The sequence below is a fragment of the Lagopus leucura genome, unplaced genomic scaffold, assembly GCF_019238085.1.
Source record: "Lagopus leucura isolate 7727_CA_CO unplaced genomic scaffold, USGS_WTPT01 Super-Scaffold_1, whole genome shotgun sequence".
In the NCBI taxonomy this organism is placed as follows: domain Eukaryota; kingdom Metazoa; phylum Chordata; class Aves; order Galliformes; family Phasianidae; genus Lagopus; species Lagopus leucura.
This window is the reverse complement of record NW_024962250.1, coordinates 15912470-15936000: the sequence shown is the minus strand read 5'-3', so window position 1 is coordinate 15936000 and position 23531 is coordinate 15912470. Positions and strand designations below refer to the sequence as shown.

The following is a 23531-nucleotide window of genomic DNA, read 5'->3' as shown; positions in this document are numbered from 1 at the left end:
AATTGTGACTTGCCTGCTACCTGGGAAGATGTGATTTCAGGAGAGCTTCAATTACACTACAAATGTTTCAGTCTCAAAAACTCTGTTATGTGAATTTATACAACTCATTCCCACAAGCCTAATAATTACTAAATAAAAGTGCTTGCCTAATGCAAAAACGCTTGCCAAATTTTTTAAATATATTTTACACTGTAATAAATCAGAATTATTGAGCTCTGTCCAAGTTTTTTTTTTTTTTTTTTTTTTTTTAAGAATTAATTTTGCTTAAAAGCTCTTGCAAGGCAACTGGATGTATTCATATGTTACAAATCAGCCAATGGAAATTCAAAACAATTTCCAAATGATGTGTTTTATTACTTTTTTACTTTTTTCTTTCCTTTTTTTTTTTTTCTCCCAGAAATCTCATTTTGTTATTTCAATATTGAAGGAATTAATAGGTAACTGGTATTTGGTGTTTCTCCAGAATTATAAAGAAGCATCATGAAAAGAGATGAAATTTTACAAAAGTCTGTCAAGTTTTTTTAATATATGTATTTCTAGATACATATGTGTCTCTTACATACATATATCTCTAAATATAAAACAAAGTAATAGAGATTAAACCTCAAACACAAACACCCCAGTTTAGAAAATAATAATACGTACTACTAATACTTATATTTTGTCACCAGTATGTGTACTTGGAAAAAAAATGTCTATGTTGTTACTTTATTCTTGTTTGTTAATATAATTGTTTCACTTTTCAATGCTTTTATCTTATTTTCTGTTGTATTTTAAACACGCTTTTGCTAAAATGAAATAGTGAAATACATCAACTTAATGAATGTTGTAGCTCAGTGTTCACCTGAACTGAATATGAGCACTCTCTTTTCTTTGCTGCCATACTTTTTTATTCTTTAACAAGACTAATATTAAAGGAAAAATAAAATGCCTTCAGTTTCACACAGTCCTAGTATTATCAGCAGTTAGGTCATTATTCAGCGTTGAAGCACTACATGTGTTTTCATCCTGTAGTTAGATGTAGATGTAGAAACACCAGTGAAGAAAGTTCATTTTATCAGCCTATTTTTTCCTTCAATTAGCATAGTGTACCGTAATAACACTGGTTACACTGCTGTATGCCCTAAGGAGCAATGGATGATGATCGCACAAATTGCTATGTGTATGAAATATTTTAGTCAAAGTATATTTTCTGTTTCTTGGTGGTACGTTTTGTTTCTTGCTTTTTTTTGTTGTTGTTGTTGTTTCTTTGTTTGTTTGGGTTTGTTTTTGGTTTTTTTTTTTTCCTGGAGAATTGTAAAGTATATGTATGTGTATATCTATATATGTATTCTAATTCAGGATGAAAGTTTAATATTAAGTTGTAATTAAAACCAAAAATAGGAGAGTTACAGTCTTCCATTCTCTTTCAATTTTTTTTCCTTTTTTTTTTTCCCCCCCTTTCCTTTTTTCATCTCAGTTTGAGCTTAAATGATGAAAATCAGTGCAGATACGCTGTGTGATCTCAAAAATCAAAGTATGCTTCTGTGATTGCAAATTTCTGGCCCTTTGCTATTGTGTAATTTGACACTTCTTTTTCTAAAATAACTAACTGCTTGCAAATGAACCCATGTTCTGTGTACAAAGACATGGGGGAATCCTTTATAATTGTCTTGATTTTCACAAGTATATACTATCTTCTGATCAACAACACTTTTCCAGGCATTTATTTGTAGTACTTCATACATAGCAGTATTTTTTACTTAAGCTTCTTGAGGAAGTCCCAGTTGATGCTGAATCTGTATGTATCTTGTTTTTATTTTTATTGTTTTATATTGTAAACTACAAGTTGGAAACAAAAATAAGGATCTGTTTCTTTATATTTTTTTGTTCCTATTTTGGCTGCTTGACTATGTACAAACTATGAAAAGATGGATCTTCATATTGCTTAACATGCAGACAAAATATTTGTGTGTGCATATGTACAAGCCCTTATTTTTCTAATACACATAACTTTATGCATTCACAGTGTTCCAGCTTTTCATATGCATTGAGTTTTAGTGAAAAATTATGTATACCTATTTTATGAGGGACTGTCGATGATTGTAAGTAACAGAACTGCTGAAAATGTGAAATTTTGCTTCTATTTCTCAATAGTTTTGGTTAGTGATTGTTTGTCCATATGATGCATTGTGTTGTACAGCATTTTAACATTTTACTTCCTAAAGTAAAAATAGTGTAATTTGGAATATTTTCTATCATTTATATATTATAAAAATGTCAAAAATACATGCTTTGAACAAGTACTGTATGTTATATTTTGGAAGTGGGAATTTGAAGTTTTCATAACATTTATTAAAAGTAAAGAGTTCCTCTGTCAGGATCTAATACATTAAAAAGAGATACTTGTATAAAGTTTTAAGCAGAGCAGTGCTTTTTTGGTATGTTGAAGAATTAATGTTAAGCGTATGTATATTATTTAGAAAACATTATCAATAAATATGACTCCTAATTCTTTTTTGTGTTTATTTTGAACGCAGGCTGATGATACGTTATTAACTTTTGCTCAATTAAAGGATCGTTAACACTAATGATAAATATATTGTAGCAATTTGTTGTGAAGGTATTAGTTGCATGCTCATCCATCATGAGATTGTTGTTTACATTTTTTCACACGCCTCTCAATTAAAAATGATCAATTAATACTTTAGTAATTACTACATTGCTGAAAGCTCGTAGCTTCAGTGTAATTGTTTTAAGGTATGGAACACAGTTTGCTGGCTATAGTCCGTGCAATAGAATGGTGCGTTATAAGGTGCCAAATTAAAATTTCAGTACTTTCTTTCAAACACAGGCCCTGTTTGCTTGTAGGCTGATAATTGTTTTTAGTGTGCTCATTGAACTTGCTGGAATTTGTGTTTTCTGGTTTTCATTTTCCTTAAGAGAAAGAGAGAGGAAAGAATATATTCCTCATGTGGCTGGCATATTTTTCAGTATTTATGTGAGTTCACCATCTTGATTTCAAGTCATGAATTTCTTTTTACATGCATAAGCATGCATATTTACGTGCATTATTTATCCAATTGACTTTAAATTCCATTAAGTTCCAATGAGTAGGAGAAAGATTTTGTCTTAGGCATTTTTTATTCATTTTAATTTTGTAGTTATGTTACTTTTGTTGGTTTATTTATTTTTTAACTGTTCAGTCTAAGGCTTGTAAAGGTTGATTTGCTCCTGAACTGCTTTGTTCCCAGACATTGCCATCTTCCCCAACTACCACCAAGTCCTCTCCATCTGATCCCATGACCACCTCCAGAGCCAATCAGGTACAGTATCATCCTACCATCTACACCATACTTTTCACGGGTGACAGCTTGCAAACTGGAGAAAAAGATATGGTGGGTTAAGGATTTATTCGTTCATTCACATGTGTACACCCATAACCATAGATATCTAACTCTTATTAGAATTTCGTAAATTGAATGGAAATCTTTTTTTTTCTTTTGTTTTGTCTTCTTTAAGATCTCAGATAAAAACAATTTTTTTTTTTTTTATAAATCTTGTAAAATAGTATTATTTTTAAAATTTCGTTAATAAATAGTAAGGATGCATACTGGTATTTCTGTAGACAGAGTAAGTCTTGGTATGTTTATGTATATATGCACACACGTATTTACGTCCTGGATAAATTACAGTGGAATTACCCATAAACCATACTTAATTGGATGTATATCAGCCTGGCAGTAGATTTTAGATTTTATTTACTTACTGATTTCAAGAATTTTCAAATATGTTTGTGGACAGTAACATAAGGACATTGTTTAAGTATGTTTAATTATTGTTGTGTGTAATAAAAGATCTTAAGTGAAAATATCTTGACTTAGAATGAAGTAAAATTAAGTCACTTTAAAACATCTCAAATACATCTAATTAATTTTAATTCACATCTAGTTTTTAAAAAGTGTAAACTGTAATACTAGTGCAATTTTAATTACACTCCTTTATATCTCTTTTAACCGCGGAAAAAACAACAGCCACGTCTGCTTCATTATGTCCACAAATCATCATGGTTGTGTATCTTCCTTTTTTATGAAAATTGTTAAAGTTGCTTCATACTATTCTATTTAGAACTGATTCATGCTTAATAAATATCTTATTCAGTTTTTTTTAATGTGCTGTTAAGTTTAACATATTTGGTGTTCAAATAATATTCAATTAATGCTAACAGTTTTTTAAACACAGCCTCCGTGTAAGTTAGCTGAGTGCTTCTATCAGACCTTGCACAAATTAGTTTTCCAGAAAAATTTTCTTCAAAACAAGTTATTTCCCTCTTGAAGTTAACTAATTATTGATTCTCTGATATTTTATGAACTGTTTAGAACTTTTTGTCTGTATGAATAATTTTACATATAACAGGACAAGGCATATTAAAGCAATATGTCATATTTTTGATCAACATGTATGCAGCTGTTGAAAGAGACATCTAATGCAGAGAGTAATGAAATTTAGAGAGAAACAATACAGATAGAAGAATTATAAGAACACTGTATGTTATGATATCCTTCACTTCAATATGAAAGCTTTCTTCATCAGACTGCTTCCATTCCAGCGATAGTTGTTTGGCTCCATCATCTTTAACTGACAAATATAAAATCTTTGCCAACAACTATGGGTTATTTTATGAACAGTCTACTCTGTTCAGTCTTTATTCTCTCCCTCTTAATGTTATTGTTTTGTGTATTTTAATTAGAAGGTTTTGAAAACGTTGAACAAACACATCTTTTTAAAAAGTGTTCTTTCTATTATTTTGCTCTTTTACCTTTTTTTTTTAAATATGACTCTACCCTGATGATCATTACTGAGAGAATTAAATAATATGTTCTTCTATTTAACAGAAAATACTGTTTGGCTTTTTTATTAGTATCAGAGAGGTATCTACTTTACATCTGTTCTATGAATTTTGAATAATCAAATCTACTGTGTATCATATTAAACTTAAATGTCTTTTAATAGCTAAAAAATATCTTTACCAAAAATTGTTCTATGAGAATGTTATCAAGTGATACAGCTGGAATGTCCAAACTAAGAGAAAAGTATATGCTTTGTATAGTGCCTGTATCCCACCTTACATCTGCTAATGCATTTTATCCCTGACTCATATTCAGTTCCATTTTCATAGAAATAACCAAGACCTCTTTTGAGCTGCATTAAAATTGTATAAATGAAAAAGAGTAATACATTCTTTAAGTGGCTTTTGGAAATGCATTTATCATTAACCCTAGAAATCTTTACTGGTTTTTAATTATTTTATCCCAGCTTTCAAGCTTTCATTTCCTAGTGGTTTCTAACCATTTCAGCAGCAAGCACAAAGCACATGATAAGGCAATTAAGGCTTTTCTGTTCATGCTTGTGATAAGTGATGTAGCTGGCAATTGTTCCTAGACTGTAGTAGTGATTAGTATTCAGCACCAGTATGTCACAAGTATCTGCACTGCGGCTGTGACATGAAAATAGGTTCCAACACGGTAATCTAAAACCTGTCAGTAGTCAAGTAAGTAACCAGTAGGAGACTAAGAGAGAACAAAACAAATTTGTTTTGATCTATGGCTAGGTATGATGATTCTTAATAGAAAATAACTGCTTGGGTGTGGATTTTCTAATAAATTGTTATATAAAGACAATATGAAAGAGCTTATTTAACTGAATCGAAGTCAGGGAATTTAGTGTTAAGGTGGAAGATAAATTCACAGCACAGCTCTGTGTGTGTAATAGCATATCAGACTTAAGATCATTCAATTTTCTATAATATTTCAATCATGACAAGACCATATTTTATATTAAAAATTAACAAAGGTGATTAAGCAACATTTTACTAAGGCTTAGTGCTGGTAGAAATTGTTTGCTGTTAGCGTAAGATTTTAACTGAGTTGGAGCACTCCCTATGAGTCATTGCATTTAGAGACTTGTTGAGGATGCATGTAGATGAGCTTACATAATGATGTGATCCTTCTCACTGTACAGCAGTTGTTTTCTTCTGACAGGGTTTGCATAGAGAACAGAGCAATTCCTACGCAAGTATTTACCACAAGAGAAGACAGTTCTGTCAGGAGAAGTCAGAGGACACTAGGCAGGAAATCCAGCTTATATTACATCTTCCTTTTAATTACTTGATTTGCCTCTATTTGGATAAATTCATAACTCCCTTTTAGGGCAATTTCAATTTTTTTTTCAATTTTTGTTTTCTTCTTTTTACTTTAAAAAATTCAGTGATCATAAAACTGCATGTTGTATCATCCTCAAGAGGATGGTATTCTCTATATTAGCCATTTATACTGGAATAAAACTCTCTCTTCAGATCTGTCATGTTGTGCTATGCTGAATTCCCATTAGTACAGCAGAAACCTGTGCATGGAGAATATTTTTCTTTGGTTTTGTTCCAGGAAAATATGTATCTGTCAATATTATTGTTGCAAAGTCTAATTTATTTTTTCAGTACTTTCTTGGACATTTGTCCACAATATAAAGTAATGCATTGGAAACTCTCAGTAAGGAAGAACAATTGATGAAATAGAATTAAGAATACCCAGAATGCATTTCAAATAGAGGGTTGTGTTTTCTTTCTCCTCTGTACATGTCACTGAAAAGAACAACTTGAATCTTTTTGTGTACTTATAGACCAAGACCTTCAGCATTACCCTCTCATGACAGCCTTTTTTTTATAAGAAAACATTCATGTGTGACTACGTGAAACTGTTCTTCTAGCACCCCTGAAATTGGCAGAATATAGCATTACTTTTGTTTACCTGAAGGAAGAAATCAATTTTACTTTTCCACAATACACTTCAGATGGGAATTTCCTTTCATAATTGGTAAATAGTACCGTGAACGTCATGCTTGCTTTTCCTTCTTTGCTACCTCAGAAAGGTGCAGATGACAAAAATTATTTTAAATGAAAATAGGCGTTTCTTTAATAAAAGTGTTTACATATTGTTTTACTTATTTTAGAGGTAAATGCAAATGATCTGAGGCTAAGTTTTGTATGTATTTCATGTACACTTGTAAGTGCAATTGCGAACCCTTATGTGGTTTCTTCTTCAGTCCTCCCCTTTTCCATGAGATTGATACAGCTTAACTGCTGGCTGTCAAAAAGTAAAAGGCCAAAACTGATGTTAGTACTTAAAGATAAGAGAGGGATGGGATATTCTCTCCTTCCCTTACAGCTTAGACCAACTTAAACTCACTAATGTGCTTATTCCAGAATTTGTTTCACGAACTTACTATAAACTTTTTAATTTTTTTAATGCACTATTTTGTCTCTGGCTGTTTACATATTTTTAAATTGTAATCTATATTTTTCATCTGGAACTATTTTATCATTTTGTACATTGCAAAGACTTATTCAAGATTTATAATTTTTTTTGGAGTATATCTATTTCATCTGCTGCCAGCAGTATCTGTGATAAAAAATACTTCTAAATCTTTGTTCAGTATTGGACTGAGCAAGTGCAGGACACATGGCTTTTAAAGGATTTATAAATTCATCTCGTTTAATATCTGTTTTGTTGTAGCAGATGAAGAAGAAATAAGAAAGAAAACATTTTTAATCAAGGACATGGACTTTGAACAATAGTATAAAATATTTATACAAAACTAAAACTCTCAATGTGTTAATCTTGAAATGCAAATAGATAATTTTAAGTATGATTTCAGGATACTAGCTAGCTCTCATAGACCATCTGGATGCTATCTCTATTTACTTATGATAATTTGATGTGAAAGTTATCCAAGGTACATTGTCTCTGATATTTTTACTTGAATATTTATCTAATCATTCTAATCCTTTTATTTTGATGTCGTTTCTTACAGTGATATTGAAAACATCTGTTTCATTTTTAGGTCTCAGAGTTTGACTGATGCTGGATGTATCATTTGATTTTCCAGACCTCAGTACCACGTATTTAAAAGCACAGTTAATAAGAAGTTATTTAGCATTTTTATGAAAGGTGCTGTACCGAGCTGTCCATAGCGTAACAGGGTTGTCAAAAATAAGTTCTATGGTAGTTCACAGTGAGAAAATACAAATAGTAATTTAACTATTTTCAATCTGTGGATTGATCATTGATAAGTATAATCATTTTATTTACATGGAATCTGGTTTCCACTCACGAAAGTAATATACTTTTTGGAAGAGATGTCATCTAATAGGGAGTGTTTTATAGGAGCACATCATGGAAGAATTTAGTGCACTGGATTCTAAAGTTTAGAAATTCATTGAAAAACACAAATATCATGAATAATGAACATATTGTTCTGATTATGGTACCAGACCATTTTTTTTTACAAGTAGCTTTGGTAATAACTGTATAAACCTCATCACAATATCTAAGGGAATAGAGACAAGCAATATGTTCTGTAATTTGCATAGGTTTTACTGACTTTTTCTGGATCCCAAACCTACGGTATGTTTTTGTTACCAACAGAAAAATTCTTCACAGAATTTCTCGAAATAGGATATTTTTCTGAGTACATTTCAGCAAGAACATTAACATCTGAACTTAGCTGCTACTCAGTACTTGGTGTTCTTTTGTAGGCTGACCCACTAATAATTTTGACTCTCCATTCAGCATTGAGTATCTTAACAGTATTAAATGAACGTGCCTACAGTAGTTGGATAAAAACTTGTCTTTGCAGTGTAAAATATCTGTTAACATTCTAGATTTATAGATTTATTGTGGATTGTAAATTCATATCTCTGTAAAGTGAACTTTTTGTTTCATAAGGTGACAGTTCCTTTTTAGATCATATGTTGACTATGGCACACTGTGGATAGCAAGTAATGTTTGAGAAAGTGCTAGGGAGACTTATTCCCTTGTTGAAGTGAGAAGACTCCAGTAGAGGTTTGAGTGCCTCAGAGGTAACATTTCCTGCTTCTGTTCAGCTGAAACTTTTCATTTCATTGCCAAAAGTGGAATTAACCTATATCCGTAGAAGGCTGTTGTCATTTTTTTCTGATTCTCAGATTAATACAGGACTTTTATCATATTTCTCTTGTTCTTGGGCTACTTTTTCACACTGTTTTGCAGTATCTGAGATCAGAGCTTTTGCTAGCAATGTCTAATTAAATACTTATGGATTAAAACAGTTTTAGATACTATAAAGTTTTGAAGTAACTTTTAAAAATCTTATATGTAAATCAGTATTTTTTTTCTTTGCCTGTTCTGTATTTTCCCCTTTGGACAACTGCATAGGTAATTAGTAGTGTTCATATTTTTTTATACTGATTTACTTGATTCCTTTCCTAATACTCTCTTCCACTGAGGGAGTTTAGGGTTCACTGTTCACTGTTCCTTTCTGACTGTAGAGAAAGTGTTTTTAAAAGGATTCATGACACCTGAGGAAATATGTTGCTTTCTCATGGCTAAGACTCTCAACATTGTTGACATATTACTCATTATGTCAATATTACTCATTGAATGTCTTTAATTATCTGCCAGTCGCATTCCTGTAAATCCTAGCAGCTCCTACGGAGTTCAGAATTTATATGATCAAGAATTGCATAAGAATGCAGAAAGAGAAGTTGAGATTACAAAGCTTATTGTCACACCATGACAGATAGTGGACAGCACAGAGTACGGAATGGAAAAGTCAATACCACATTTTTTTTGATATCTCAGAGATAAGTAGACAGTGTTAGATCTAGCACTATTATGAAGTCTCTGCATGAAAATAAGGTCATGTATTGAATATGCAATAGTAAATTTTTTGTTTGTGCTACCTAAAACATCATTTTCCCAACTTGTTTGTAGGAATATTACAGCAACGCACTGCACTTTCTTGCAGATGGAATCTGCCTTTTGCATGTTTCAAGAATTCAGCAGGCAGTGAGAGTCGTAAATATATGTGAGATAAACCCATGAATGGAAGTAGGTGCCTTCCTGGTATAAATGAAAAAAAAATTTTTTTGTGTACAAATCATAAAAACAATCTTGTTGATATATTGTGCTACAAGGAGTAAGTGATGGAATTTTTTTTCTCTTACAGAGGATAAGGTGCATCTCTTGAGGCCTTTATCCATAGCATAGCATGTCAAATTTCAGGTAGTCAATACCTTTTAATGTGTTTTACCCTGCAGTCAAAGCAGTATGCAACCTCATCTTATTCAGAAGCAGTGTTTTCCCATAGTTTTTTGTCTGTAATTCTTTTCATGCTTGCTTCTTTTGCCTCTTTTAGCAAATTAGGTTTCCAGTTTCCTGTTAGTAAATGTAGAGTTAGTAACTTCCTCAATTATTCTAAGCTTGCAAATAGTAGAGCAGTAGAAAATGGTGACCATGGACTATCATAAGCTTCCTTAGAAATGCCCAGGGATGAGTCCAGTGTTCTTTTATATCCCAGTGATGTAAATTTTAATTTCAATGTTTAGTAGACTTGGGCATTGGGGGTTGGTTCTTTTTCATTTGCTTCCTTCTTAAATGACAGTTCAGCAAATGCAGTTTGCCGATGACAGTATTTCTGTCCTCTTTCTTTTTCTTACATTATTCAGCAATTATAAACTTCTACACGACAAATTATTCTTTCACTTGGAATTGGAGGATAAATGTTTGGATCGGATTAGTAAAGTATTTTTAAAAATGTTTATTTATTAAACTGCAGCGTGACTTATTTCACGTTTCTACTAACCTGATACATGATATCCATGCATCCCACCTCATAATGGTTATTTTTATATTTCACTTAACCAAAATAATAAATGCAGTGAGAATATTTTAATCCATTGCATTTTATTCTTAGTAATTGAAATAACTTTGACGGTAAATTAACAGCTGCTTCTTACCCATGAGACACTGAAATGTAGTGTCCATTTAAGCTCCTTTTAGAAGTAGATGTTTTATGGAATAAAATTTATTTATGGAATAGACTGAACAATGAGTAATGACATTCTTTAGTAATAAGTACTGAAAAAAATGCAGTTACAAAAGAGTGCTTATGTATAATTTAGTGATGCAAAAACAAGAAATCACTTTTAAAGATGTACAGATATTTGAAGACTGTTGGTATTATATTTAAAATGCTTAATAAACTAACTGCGTGTTGTCCAAAACTAGTACTATCTCACTCTGTTTTAAAAATTAGCTCTTTCTTAAATAAATTTTAAGGCTATAGTTCACTTATACTTAATTTATGTCAAAATTAGTTAGGAATTTATGCTACACTTCACTTGAACACTTACAGTGAAGTCTAATTGGCTGTGTGCAGTATGTGTACTGACAAACATTACTGATATTTGTCTTCATGCCATTTCTAAGTGTAAGTTATACCTGTCTTATATTAATAGCAACACATGTGAATGAGAGTAATAAAGATCCCTGAATGGGATGAAAGTTATGTTTGGAAATTTAAATTTAAGAATTTAATTAAGTTGTGCATATTTTATTAAAATATATATTAGTGTAAATATATCTTTCTGATAAGTGTATTATAAGGACTCTAGTTACAAAACTTTAGTTATATAACATCTATAAAGTTACAAATATTATTATGGCAATAGATATTTCATAAATCTTATTGTACTCCATACTGTATGTACTGTTCAATTATTTTATTCAAACTAAAATATAATTACTTGAAAATAATATATTAATGATGAGAATTTTTTAATTCACAAGCCATGTATTTGTTTACATTTCTATTATATGTAGTATGGTTTATCCTTCTAAATACACTGCTATCACAGAAAACCTTTATTTTTGACCTGTCTGAATTATATTTTGATGGACAGAAAAATACAAAAAGTCAAATAATAGGATAAAAACTGTCAATTGGGACATCTCAGCAAAATCACTGTTTTTAATATCACAAAAAATATTTGATTTTAAAAGTAGTAATAAGGAATAAAGGAATATTTTAATTTGAAGTCTTTTTTTTTTTTACCATTGAAAATAATAAAATAAAACAAATTTCTGGCAATAATAATCCACAGTGCATTAATAAAAAGTAATTGTGTGTAGCTTTATATATACTGAGATGATAAAATATTTTTAAAGTCTTACAATATCAAAAGTGGTTAGTAAGTATGTTTACTTTTTCCACTTTGATTTTTGAGGTTTTTTTTTAATTTATATTTGCTGGTAGGTTTTTTTGAAAATTAAAAAAAAAAAAAATTGTAATCCATGGAAACTGAAGAATATGTGTATATTTTTCATAGTAACTGAGGCAATAGTAAATGTGAGTACTTTCTCAGTGTATCTTTAAAGAGTTAAAAAAAAAAGTTGTAATTCCAAAATATGATTATGCAACTCCCAACTTATTCTTAATAGAATACTTTTCAAAGCTAATGCACATATAATTGCACTCATGTTTTGTGTATACATAAATGTGTAATGTTTACACATAAGTACAGCTCTATATGACATTTGTGCCTTAACACTTCATTTTGTTTAGGAACTTTTTTTTTTTTTTTTTTTTGGCCATGTGGATATTTACATTAACTAGACAAAATTAAGAACATTCGTAAGTTATCTGTATTCAAGTGTTGCTCGTGCCTCACTTTTTTAATGCATTATTGATTCTCAAAAGTTGTTAATTACTTTTGAGTTTAATTTATTATTTAAGAGATATATCTTTACTGATATTTGGCTCCACAGATTTTTATTGTAGGAGAAATACAGCCAAGAGCATGAATGTATGGAGACAATATTCTGTGCAAATATGTGATATAATAATAAATGTATGCAATTTTCCCCACTGAGCCAAATACTGGTGTGACTCCAGGATCTTCACCATGCAATTCTAGACTCAATTGTTTCTTGAATTTATAGCTTTTATTTGTAAGCTAGGTTGACTTAACTGGTTTATCTTAGCACGTATCGATTGTTGTTTCTATTTACTCAAATTATTGTTAATTCATTTCCTCCATTTATTCCATTATTCTTTTTCTCTTTCTTCTTCTTTCCCAACAATAGTCCCTGCTTCCCCAGTGCCTGTCTTGGTTAATAATGTTTAATTGAGAGTCTGTAAGAGGTAAATCAGAATGTATGTGTACATATAAATTAGTCATATACACACAGAATTATTGGGCTGAATGTTAAGTTCTAAACCAGTACTTAACTTATCTGCAGGTATTGATATATTTCCTTATACTAACAGCTTGATATGATTCTGTTCTGTCTCTGATCCTTGTCAAAGATATAGCATCAGCCTCTGAGACAAAAGTTCTATAGTAATTTGTCAGAAGACTATCAGCATTACAAGGCTATGCACTACTGTAGTAGTACAGTAATGAAACTGCTCTTTTTGTAATAAAAGTTTCTGGTAAATAGTATTTTTATGACCTAGAGAAATATGATTATTTAAATAATGTTTTAATGTTTAATCTTCTTTGCTTCCTTTCTCATTTGAAAGCAATTCTCAAATGACATATTTGAGATTGCCTTCCTGAGAAATTCATTGACCAGTTCTTGCTATACAAAATCATTATTTTAGTAGTTACTCAATAGTACAGAAGGGATCAAGCCTCTGCTGCTAGTTGCAAAGCTAGGTGTAAAATGAGTGGGATCTGGCTGTTAATGCCACAAAAATTGTGCATCTAGGAAGGCCAGATGCGTTTTGCCTAGGCTGAATTTCTTGCCATTTTTCAGTCCTTTCACTGTGAAAAACAGTGAAACTAGACAGAACATTCTGCAAATCAGAGAGCCTCCTATTTTCACTGAGCTGAGACATTTATGGGGTGTCTACCATGACTTTAATTCATATCTCCCCTTCTTTCTTTTTCTAAGAATCGATAGTTACATCAGGATCTTAATTAAGAATACTGTAAACAGATATGTTAGAGTTTATCATTATTTTATTTTATGGCCCATGAAAATGTAAGTAAAGGTGTTCATTTAGGTATGGTAGTTTTATGTCATTTACATTGGATGGCATTTGCAACATTTGTTACAGATGCAGCAAGTAATTTATCATTCCATTCTTGCACGTTGTGTGGGAATGCTATAAGATTTATTTTTCATCTCATTTTACAACTTTGTTACCTATAAGAAAAAAGCATGTGCAAAACTGGTGCAAAGTTAGGTCAGGATATATCATTAAAAGTGTCCTGTCTTTTCTTAAGTCTGTATATGTAACTATAGACTGAATAGAACAGATTTCACCTAGGTGAAAGCCATACTATGTATATTCATTCATACTGTTAAGGGTAGAAATTTGTAACAAACTGTTCTTTTCTTCCACAGTGTTGTAATGCAAAAGGCTTCTGTTTGTTTATATGTATGAGCACACTCACATCTGACATTATTGCAGCTCTGAGATTCTAAGATACAACAAATAGTAGGGATGGTTTCATTTACTTTGGCTGTATAGAGTAATAATATTTGTATTCTTTCCATATGGACTCATTTGCTTGCTCTTTTTTTTTCCTTATTGTTCCTTAGAATCGGTTGAATTGAGAGCAAATGATTTAAAAAGACACTGCTGAATATGTAGCTTCTGTGTTCTCTGAATCTGCTTAAACTGTTGGCTAGATACTATAAGTGATAGGACTGTTTTGCCAAAAGTCACCAAGTATTATGGACTCATATGTAAAAGTGTAGTATAAAAATTTATTTAGAAATATGTATATTAGTCATTTTCAGGCGATTAGGGATTTATTTCATGTAATTACAAATCATGTTTTACAGCATTGCAATGGCTAAATAAGCATTTAGGAGTCTCTATGACTACTTCTTTTTCATGTCATAGAATTGAAGTGATTCTGCTGGAGCATGGTATTTTCATAGTTTTGAAAAAAAGAAGACCCCTGCAGATGGTATAGTGTTGAAAACCTAAGTTTTCTGATTTTTTGAATGAATGTGTAGCATACTTTTTAAAAATCAGGTTTGATGAAGGTGACCTGAAAGTGGCTTAGAAGTGCTAGCATCCTTACATTTTATCTAGTATAGTACAATGGAAAGATTAATTTTAAATGCTGCTTTCATAAATTGATTTTCACTATTCTTACCTCAAATCTTGGAATGTGATTTTGATTTTAAATTTGGATTTAAATCCTAAATTAATTTGAGAATCTGGTCAGCAATGTCAGACAATTAGTATTAATTTCTAAGATCTATTTTTAAGCTTTGCCCTGCTTTCAATTTTCAATCAGCTTCAGTGAATTGTGCCACAGCAAATAGCAAGTCTGCTTTGAATATTTCTATTGAAATTGAATTAAATGAAATAACTACAGTAGATAATACAATATGTAATTTTGTGGATGGATTTTTTGGAGGTTTTTTTGTTTTTGTTTTCAAAGCACAAAATGATATGCTTCCTTGTTTATCAAAGCTTATAATAAAACTTTGTCACTGTTAGATAAAATCAGTAAACAGGAGGTTTGACATTGCATACTTATGTTGAAAATTTCTGTTGCAGCTAAAGCCGTCCATATTAATAGTTAAGACAGTTAAGTTTGTCTTAGACTTACAGATACACAACCATAGAAAAATTTGGTAGCTTAAATCTCCTTGAAGTCAATGGGGAATTAATTCTTAAGTGTTTCTGCATATGGACCATCAAACTTAACTTCAAGATTTGCTATTAATGTCTTGTCAGATTTTATGTGTGGTTGAAACAGGATTTCTCCAAGTATTTGCTTTCATCAAGAGAAAGGTGCCCAGTTAAAATATGGAATATTATTCATAACAAGTTTATGACTGCTGTGGTACTGAGGAGTGTGTGTGAATCTAATGGATACTGCCTTTTAGGGATTCTCTTGAGAAGGGTAGAAAAGTCCTTGTCGTTTATGTACTTACCTTCTTTTGTGTGAAGATTTTTGAAGAAAGCAATCCACAGTGCCTCTTTAAACAAAAAGTTAAAGAACTTGAGAAACCATGGTAACATCTATAGTTTTTGTGAGTGGGAAAGTGTAAGAAAGAAAACATCACCTGTACCCCAAGTTCAGTCATGAAAATCAATTCCTTCAGGAATCTGGAGTGGGTTTTATCAGTTTTTAGGATAGATCTTGTTTAATGCAAAACAGTACGAGTTTTCTTCATGCCATCAGAGATACGGATTTGTTTTTAAAAGAATGTGCACTTATCTACTTTTTTTTTTGTAGATTATTTTATACTGAGAAGTGTTTTTTCAGCAATTCTGATAATGATGCTACATTATAATTACGTGATGTCTTTCAGTTAAAAGCTTCCAGAATTACCATTCTGTTCATTCTTGTATGTTATGGAATTATAGCAGGTGTTCGCAGAATACCACAAAATGAATAGGAGAGAAAAATACAGTAAAAGAAATCACAGGAAGATTTTAGGGGAGAAATACATCTATTTTAATTTTAGCTACAGAATAGGGTTAACATTCTGCCACTGAAAGTGTAATTCAAACATTACTGGACAGAGTAGTTAGTAAACCTGCTCTCTGTCATCTCAAAAGATGTTTCATCTGAACAATACATATATCTTATTTTCTGTGTCTTTGTCATACTGTGCAATTGAGTAAAAATTTATTATTTATGCTCTTGTATAATTCAGTATGAAACCATCTTTTTCTTTCTTCTTTTTTTTTTTTAATTATAAAAATGTGGAAAGTATAAATGAAACTACTCAAAATACATTGCACTTCCGTACAGATGTAATTTGAAACTTATGAAATATTAATGCATGAAATACGGAGAGTTGTTTTCATGCTATACTGAAAAAAAAAAAGAAATAGAAGTTCCTTCTCTGTGTTATTAAAACTATGCATCATAGAGAATTTATTTTTGAGAAAATTCGTAGAATCATAGAAAATTGGGTTTCTTCCATTCAAATACTTCCAGAATTTGTTTTCATGAGATGTAAGAAACTTTGTATGTAAATTTTAAATAGTTCCTACTGATCTAGATAATCTCATAAAATTAACCGCCTGTATAAACATCAGTTCTAATATTTATTCACTGCATATAGAACCTGCATATGCACCAATTTGGTAGAAATTGCTGTTTAGAGAAAGTAGCCTTTCCACTTATGTGTTAGAGCCTAACCGTGGGAGAATGGCAACTAAAGCAGAAGCCAGATAATTTTTTGTTTGTTTAAACATGATTTTCTAATTCCTTGCAGTGAGTTGTTTACATTCCAAATTAGATTAGATATTTAGTAGAAATCTTCATGGTTCTATTTTGAAGTGGGCAGCAATGTAATTACATTGTATCTAAGAGAATTGAAAAATACTTTTTTGTCACAACAAAGAGCCAAGGTTTACTGTAACATACTAATTTTAAAATGTTCCCAATTTAAGATAAAGCAAAAATGTCTGCAAAATAAATTAAGTGTAATATTCTTTCATGTACTAAATCTTTCTCCAGTTTGGTTCAGTGGTAAGCATTTTGATTATAAATGTAAATAATTCTGAGTGTTTAAGCTGAAATTACATTTGTATTATATGATAGTAACTAGGACTAAAGTAATACCATGAGCACTGCAGCTCACAAATTTAACACTGGTGATGAACAGTAGAGAGGGAATCAGACAGTCCAAATTCCTGCTCCAGTTTAGGGCGAATACAAATACAGATTTTAGATTATCCCTTTGCTCTGTTTTCTAACTTTTTAAGTTTTTAGAGATCTTGTATGTTTTTAACATGGGTAAGACCTATCTTGCCTGCAGTAAATGTTTCTTTCAAAGTAGCCCTCTATGGTAGCCTTCTATGATGTCATCACTGGCTGAGTAGATGAGAGGAGAGCAGTGAGTGCTGTGTACCTTGACTTCAGCAAGGCATTGGAAACCATCTCCCACAACATCCTTGTTATGAAACTTAGGAAGCGTAGGATAGATGATTGGACATTAAAGTGGATTGAGAAGTAGCTGAGTGGCAGAGCTCAGAGGGTGGTCATCAGCAGTAAAGAGTCTGGTTGGAGGCCTGTAACTGCTGGTGTTCCCCAAGGGTCAGTGCTGTTTCTGGTCTTGTTCAATATCTTCATCAGTAAGCTAGATGAAGGGGTAGAGTCCACCCTCAGCAAATGTTACTGATGGTGTAGAGCTGGGAGGAGTGTCTGACACACCAGAAGGCTGTGCTACCCATCACTGTGAACTGTACAGACTAGAGTGTTGGGCAGGGAAGAACCTGATGGGGATCAACAAGGGCAAGGGTAGAGTCTTGCACCTGAGGAGGAATAGCTACATGCATCAGTATAGGTTAGGGGATCCTCTACTGGAGAGGACCCCTGTGGAGAAAGACCTGCGTGTTCTTGTGGAAGACAGGTTGTCCATGAGTCAGCAGTGTGCTCTTGTGGCCAAGAAAGTCAACAGTGTCCTGGGATGCATTAAAAAAGAGTGTGGCCAGTAGATCAAGGGAGATGATCTTTCCCCTTCTACTTTGTTCTGGTGAGGACACTTTTAGAACACTGTTTTCAGTTCTGGGCTTCCCTGTTCAAAAAAGTGAGAGATCTCCTAGAATGAGTTCTGCTGAGGGCCACAAAGATGATTAAGGACCTGGAGCATCTACTATATGTGGAAAGACTAAGTAACCTATGTCTGGTCAGCCTGGAGTAAAAAATACTGAGAAGAGATCTGATAAATGTTTATAAATATCTAAAAGGAGGTGGGAGGCAAATGGATGAGGTCAGGCTCTTCTCAGTGATGCATAGCAATAGGATGAGGAGTAATGGTTTCAAACTTGAACTTAGGAAGTTCCATACAGACATGTGTAAGAACTTCTATATGGTATAGGTGCTGGAGCACTGGAACAGCTAGACCAGAGAGGTTGTGGAGTCTCCGTCTATGGAGATATTCAAGACCCATCTGGATGCCTACCTATGTGACCTGCTGTAGGGAGCCTGCTTCAGCAGTTGGAGTCAATAATCTGTTGAGATCCTTTCCAACTCCTGTAATTCTGTGATTCTGTGATTAATTTAAATGGACTTGGAAGAAATAGTAGTTATGAAGACAGGAATACTAAAAAGAAGCAATTACAGAAATTTAAAAAATTAAAGTTATCTTGCAGTAATCACAGGTAAAACATATGCAGAAAATATTGTAAGTATATTTATTTATTGTGATGAGAAGAAAATCTCAAGAACACTAACTAGAATAAAGATGTGCATTGCACTAAAGTACAAAGTAGCATCTCATTTCTTCCAGTAATCCAATTAGTCTTCTTCACAGAATCTTTTTGTAGTTGCCTTCACCCCTCCATAGGCTGTGAGAAGAGAGAGTGTAACCAATTTACATGTCTTCAGACTAAGGTGGTAAACAAAAGAAATACAGAGTATGGGGAACTCGCTGTAGGCATTTGGAAATGTTTGTTTGAGAGGAACAGGAATGAAAAGGGGAGAAGGGACATGAGGTTTTAGTGTGGATATTAAAGCAGGTTTGGTGATAGTTATGCTCACCAGAAGGATTTTTTGTGTGTGTGGATACACAGTTGTTGCTGCTTTGCATGGATTATCTCTTTGCAGTGTAAGGGAAGGAATGAGAAGTGGCATAGAATGATCTCTGAACGATTGGTATTCAGCTCTCAGGACTCAGGAGTGAGGACTTTTAGTTCAGTAAATCAGAGGACTTGCAATGTCAGGGACATGTGTAACAGGGTGTTATGCAAGCGGGCTGTCAGTAAAAGAAGGATTAAGGAATTAGCTGATGCACAGTTCAGGAGTCTAGGAGTTTTGCAGTGTGAAATGGTGAGTTAGAGCAACTTGAATTGTTTTCTCAGGACATAAGGATTGTGATCCATCAAGTACCAACCATCTTCCTCTAAGTGCTCAATTTCATCATATCTTCGCTAACTTCAGTGTGAACTGAAAGCAGTAAAATGCTCTCAGGTTTGAGCCATTCAGCAGCACCACAGCTTCTTGGACTGTTGTGCTTCTGTCAAGGATTTTTAAAGACAGCAATGTTAGTGAAAACACTGCAGTGAAATTACTTTGTATTGTTCAATCCCTTTTCCAGGAGAAGTATTAAATTTGGAGCCTGATTTTGATATTACTTAGAATAACGCAGAAAGGATTATGGTGATGCCAGTGGAAGTAATTAATTTGCTTTGTGAATAAGCAATTGTTATGATTACAATTATTTTTCTAAAATCTGTTTAGCGTGAGATGAAGGCTGAGTTCCTTCTAGCCTACACCCCACCTCACAGCATTTGAAGAAAAAAAAAAAAACAAGAAAAAAAAAAAACAAAAAAAAGCATTTCAGTTATGCATTTCAAACTTGTTATTACTGTTTTGGCTATTTTGTCTCGTTTTTGCAACATAAATTTCAATATAGCCAGGATCATACATGAACCTATTGAAACGTAACCTTCCTGCATACTCAGAGCACTTAATTTGGATGCTGTTGGGATTATTCATTTCTGTATCCAAATCACATTCTGAACTTTTTATATATTAAAAGAAAGCAAGAATACTTCCTGATTTACCTGCTAGACAAGGGAGTACAGTACTAATGTACTCATGGTGGTACAGATAACTAAATCAAATAGATCTTAGCTTTTCAATTTCTGTTTGAATAATAGGAGTTGGGACTATGAACATGATTGTTTGTTACTGGTATTTTATGCAACACAATCAGTTTTTGCCATAAAGAATTGATATTCCAATATGCAAACCATGGAAATTCAAGTTAATATGGGAAACAGATGGAAAATAATGAATCTTTATCAAGATTGATATGACCTAAGTAGAAATTCTAAGTATGTTTCGCTTTTTAAAATAATTATCTCAATTTTCAAATTATGTTTTTCAAGAAATTGTTACAAATACCAGTACTTTGTGTTTGGATGCTTCAACATAATGCAAATGCTGACACTTATTTCAGCAAGAGCAGGATCTTACTTACTGTTTTCAGCTAAATGCATAATTTTGCTTTTCTATTCTGTTAAAAATGAATTTTAATTGTAATATATTTTGTCATGTCTTAGTATAAAATAGATATGTTGTCCATACTATTTAATTTTTAGATACCTGTAAATTTTTAAAAGTTGTAGTGTATGTTAATTGGTGTAACATCCACTCTCATAGTGTTTATATTTGAAAGCATGTTAGCGGTGTATTCTTACAGTAAAGAAGTTTAAAAGTGTTGCTAGATAAAATAAACACAGTCTGATGTTTCTAGAATAGTAATTTAGAGTTTCTATTTCTCAGAAGCAGAACAAAAAATGATTGTTTACATCCAGTGAAGGCAAGATTTATTTTCCAAAATGCAACATAGTCTGAATAGCAAAAAATTTCAAGAAGTCTGTGGGTGGGTATAGGGAAGGATATCAGTCTGCATCTTCTTTGAAAGTAGGCAGATAATTCTGTTGGTCAATCAAAGCTTTTAGCGATTAACTAAATGAAGTTTGTTGATGTCAAGCCATAAAGTGGTAATTTCTTATTGAGTAAACCTTTATTATTATTCTTTTGCATAAAGAGTTTTTCCTTCATTTTATATCTGAATTAAACAGTTGTAATGTTGGGCTACACCAGTCTTTTAGAGTAATCCCAGCCATATTATGGTGATCTAGATTTTCATATATATAACATATGTAGCTATGGTATTGTGTGTCCTACAATGCTGTCCTAAAGTTAAGTACTCAGTTTACTTCTGTAATTATATATCTGGTTATGAGACTATCTGTCTCCAGAGCTTTGCACTGATGGTGTCGTGAAATCTAGTCAGACCAGTTCCAGCGTCAGATTTCAGATTTCTGCTGAGATTGAGATTGAAACAGCAGTTGCAGACTTTTTTGAAATGGAAATTAATGGCATATAGTCTTTAGGAAATAGTTGGTTTCTTTGTTTTTGTTTTGTTATTTGCTTTGTTTTGTTTTTAATTTCTTTGTTATTGCTTGGAAGATGTTTTGGATCTTTAAGGATATTTTTATACAACTTAAAGTTGAAATTCAGTATAAAGTTTGTTTTTTTTTTTTTACTAACTTTAATATCAGAAACATTTAAATAGTTGCAAATAATACATCTGCGGTGGTTCAGTCTAGTTTTTCACAAAAATTTTAAAGTATGACTTTGCTTGAAGTGCAAAAATGATTATTAGAGTACTCATTACATAGATATCATAAAAGTAAAAATAAATAAATAAAAAGTAAACAACACCTTCAGAACTCTGACAAATAAGGCATTAACTTGAACTCTGTCAAACCTCTCAACTGGATTCACATTCCCAGCTTCAGAAATCAAAGATCCATGAAAGATTTCAGGTAGTTTTTTTTTCTGATTTTGTTACGAATATGGATTTTGTTCTTACTTTTATTCTGAATCCATTATTTGTTTTCATACCTTCTTATGTTTTTACATTCTTCTGCACATACATAAGCACTTAAGCCTAACTTTAATCGCAACTTTGCATGTTACTTACGAAACCAAGCAGGATCTGGCAAGTTACAGTTGTCAGAATCTCCGAATTGTTAATATGTCCTAAGTCAAATGAGTCAGTTAAACTATATACTTGATAAAAATATCAACATTCATTATATTTATCCATTTCTTAATTTTGTCTCTAGATCATACATCCTGGTTATAAAAATTGTGGCTTTGTTTTGCTAATAGGAAAGTTGAAAGAAAGGGCATCTCAAAATCACCTAATATGTTGAGCTGCACTTTAAAATGACCATGGCCTTTCCTTACTTAAAAATGCATATTCACAAACTCTGAGGTATTTTCTATAGGATTATGTAGCTCATGGATGGCCTAATTTTTTTTACAAATGCAAAATGGTATGTTTAATTTTTTAAGGTACTTACTATGTAAGTGGAACATACAAATGTTTTTTAGCTTCAGAGTATACTGGACTTACAAAGACTTGATTTTGATACTGTCATAACAACTGGAAATATCTAAAATGGATAAGATTAGAAAAAATTCTAGGGCATGCATTTTTATTTCTGATTAGCTTGATTTCATAACAAGCTTGAATTTGTAATGAAGTAACACGAGAATGTTGCTAATGCATTTTTGGTTGTATTTTTAATTGGCTTGTTGCTGAGATTTTAGATGGCATTTTGGTGATAAGACTGACAAATTTTTAAGTGTTATTTGTACATACAGACTCCACAAAATCTGGATGAATGGCTATCAGTAGTTATCAATCCTGAAAACATACTTTTGTAAAGGTAAAACTTCATATTAATTCACTATTATGGATCAGATGGTACCTTAATCATTAAAATTGTAAGACTAATTTGTGAATATATATTGGAAAAAAAAAACCAGCTAAGTATAATATGCATAAGCACTGAATTTTTATCATGGGTGTCATTCTTCACTCACAACAATAAATCAGTGAGGAATAAATTTGTTGACATTAATGAAACTTGTTTAAATAGGAGGAAGGTTAGGATTAACAGGAGATCCCCTTTGTTTGAAGATATTTGGGTAAACTTTTTAAGAGGGGCAAGCACCATATTTTTTATTTTCAAAGTCTTCAACATTTAGATACACTCTCCTACTGTTCTTCATCTTCACAGGCTGGGTAACAGTAAGGTGTACAACATCCTGAACTTTTGTATTCTGATATGGGTAATGGGTTCAACAATCAAGGTCATGCCAATTCAAGATGAACCATTTTATCTGTTCACACTATGCTATACTTGCTTTCACCAAG

The 23531-nt window shown here is 32.0% G+C and overlaps 1 protein-coding gene across 5 annotated transcripts in view; it reads left to right on the top strand.

The window, feature by feature from the left end:
- NOVA1 (NOVA alternative splicing regulator 1) overlaps positions 1 to 23531 on the top strand; it is a 132022-nt gene that overhangs the window by 103273 nt on the left and 5218 nt on the right. For 4 of the 5 annotated variants that reach the window (XM_042864529.1, XM_042864608.1, XM_042864688.1 and 1 more), the window contains one exon: positions 3234 to 3305. In XM_042864529.1, coding sequence (XP_042720463.1) covers positions 3234 to 3305 — 72 coding nt within the window. Of the gene's footprint in view, positions 1 to 3233; positions 3306 to 10020; positions 10077 to 23531 lie in introns of those variants that run through there. The other variant, XM_042864849.1, reaches the window with a different exon arrangement.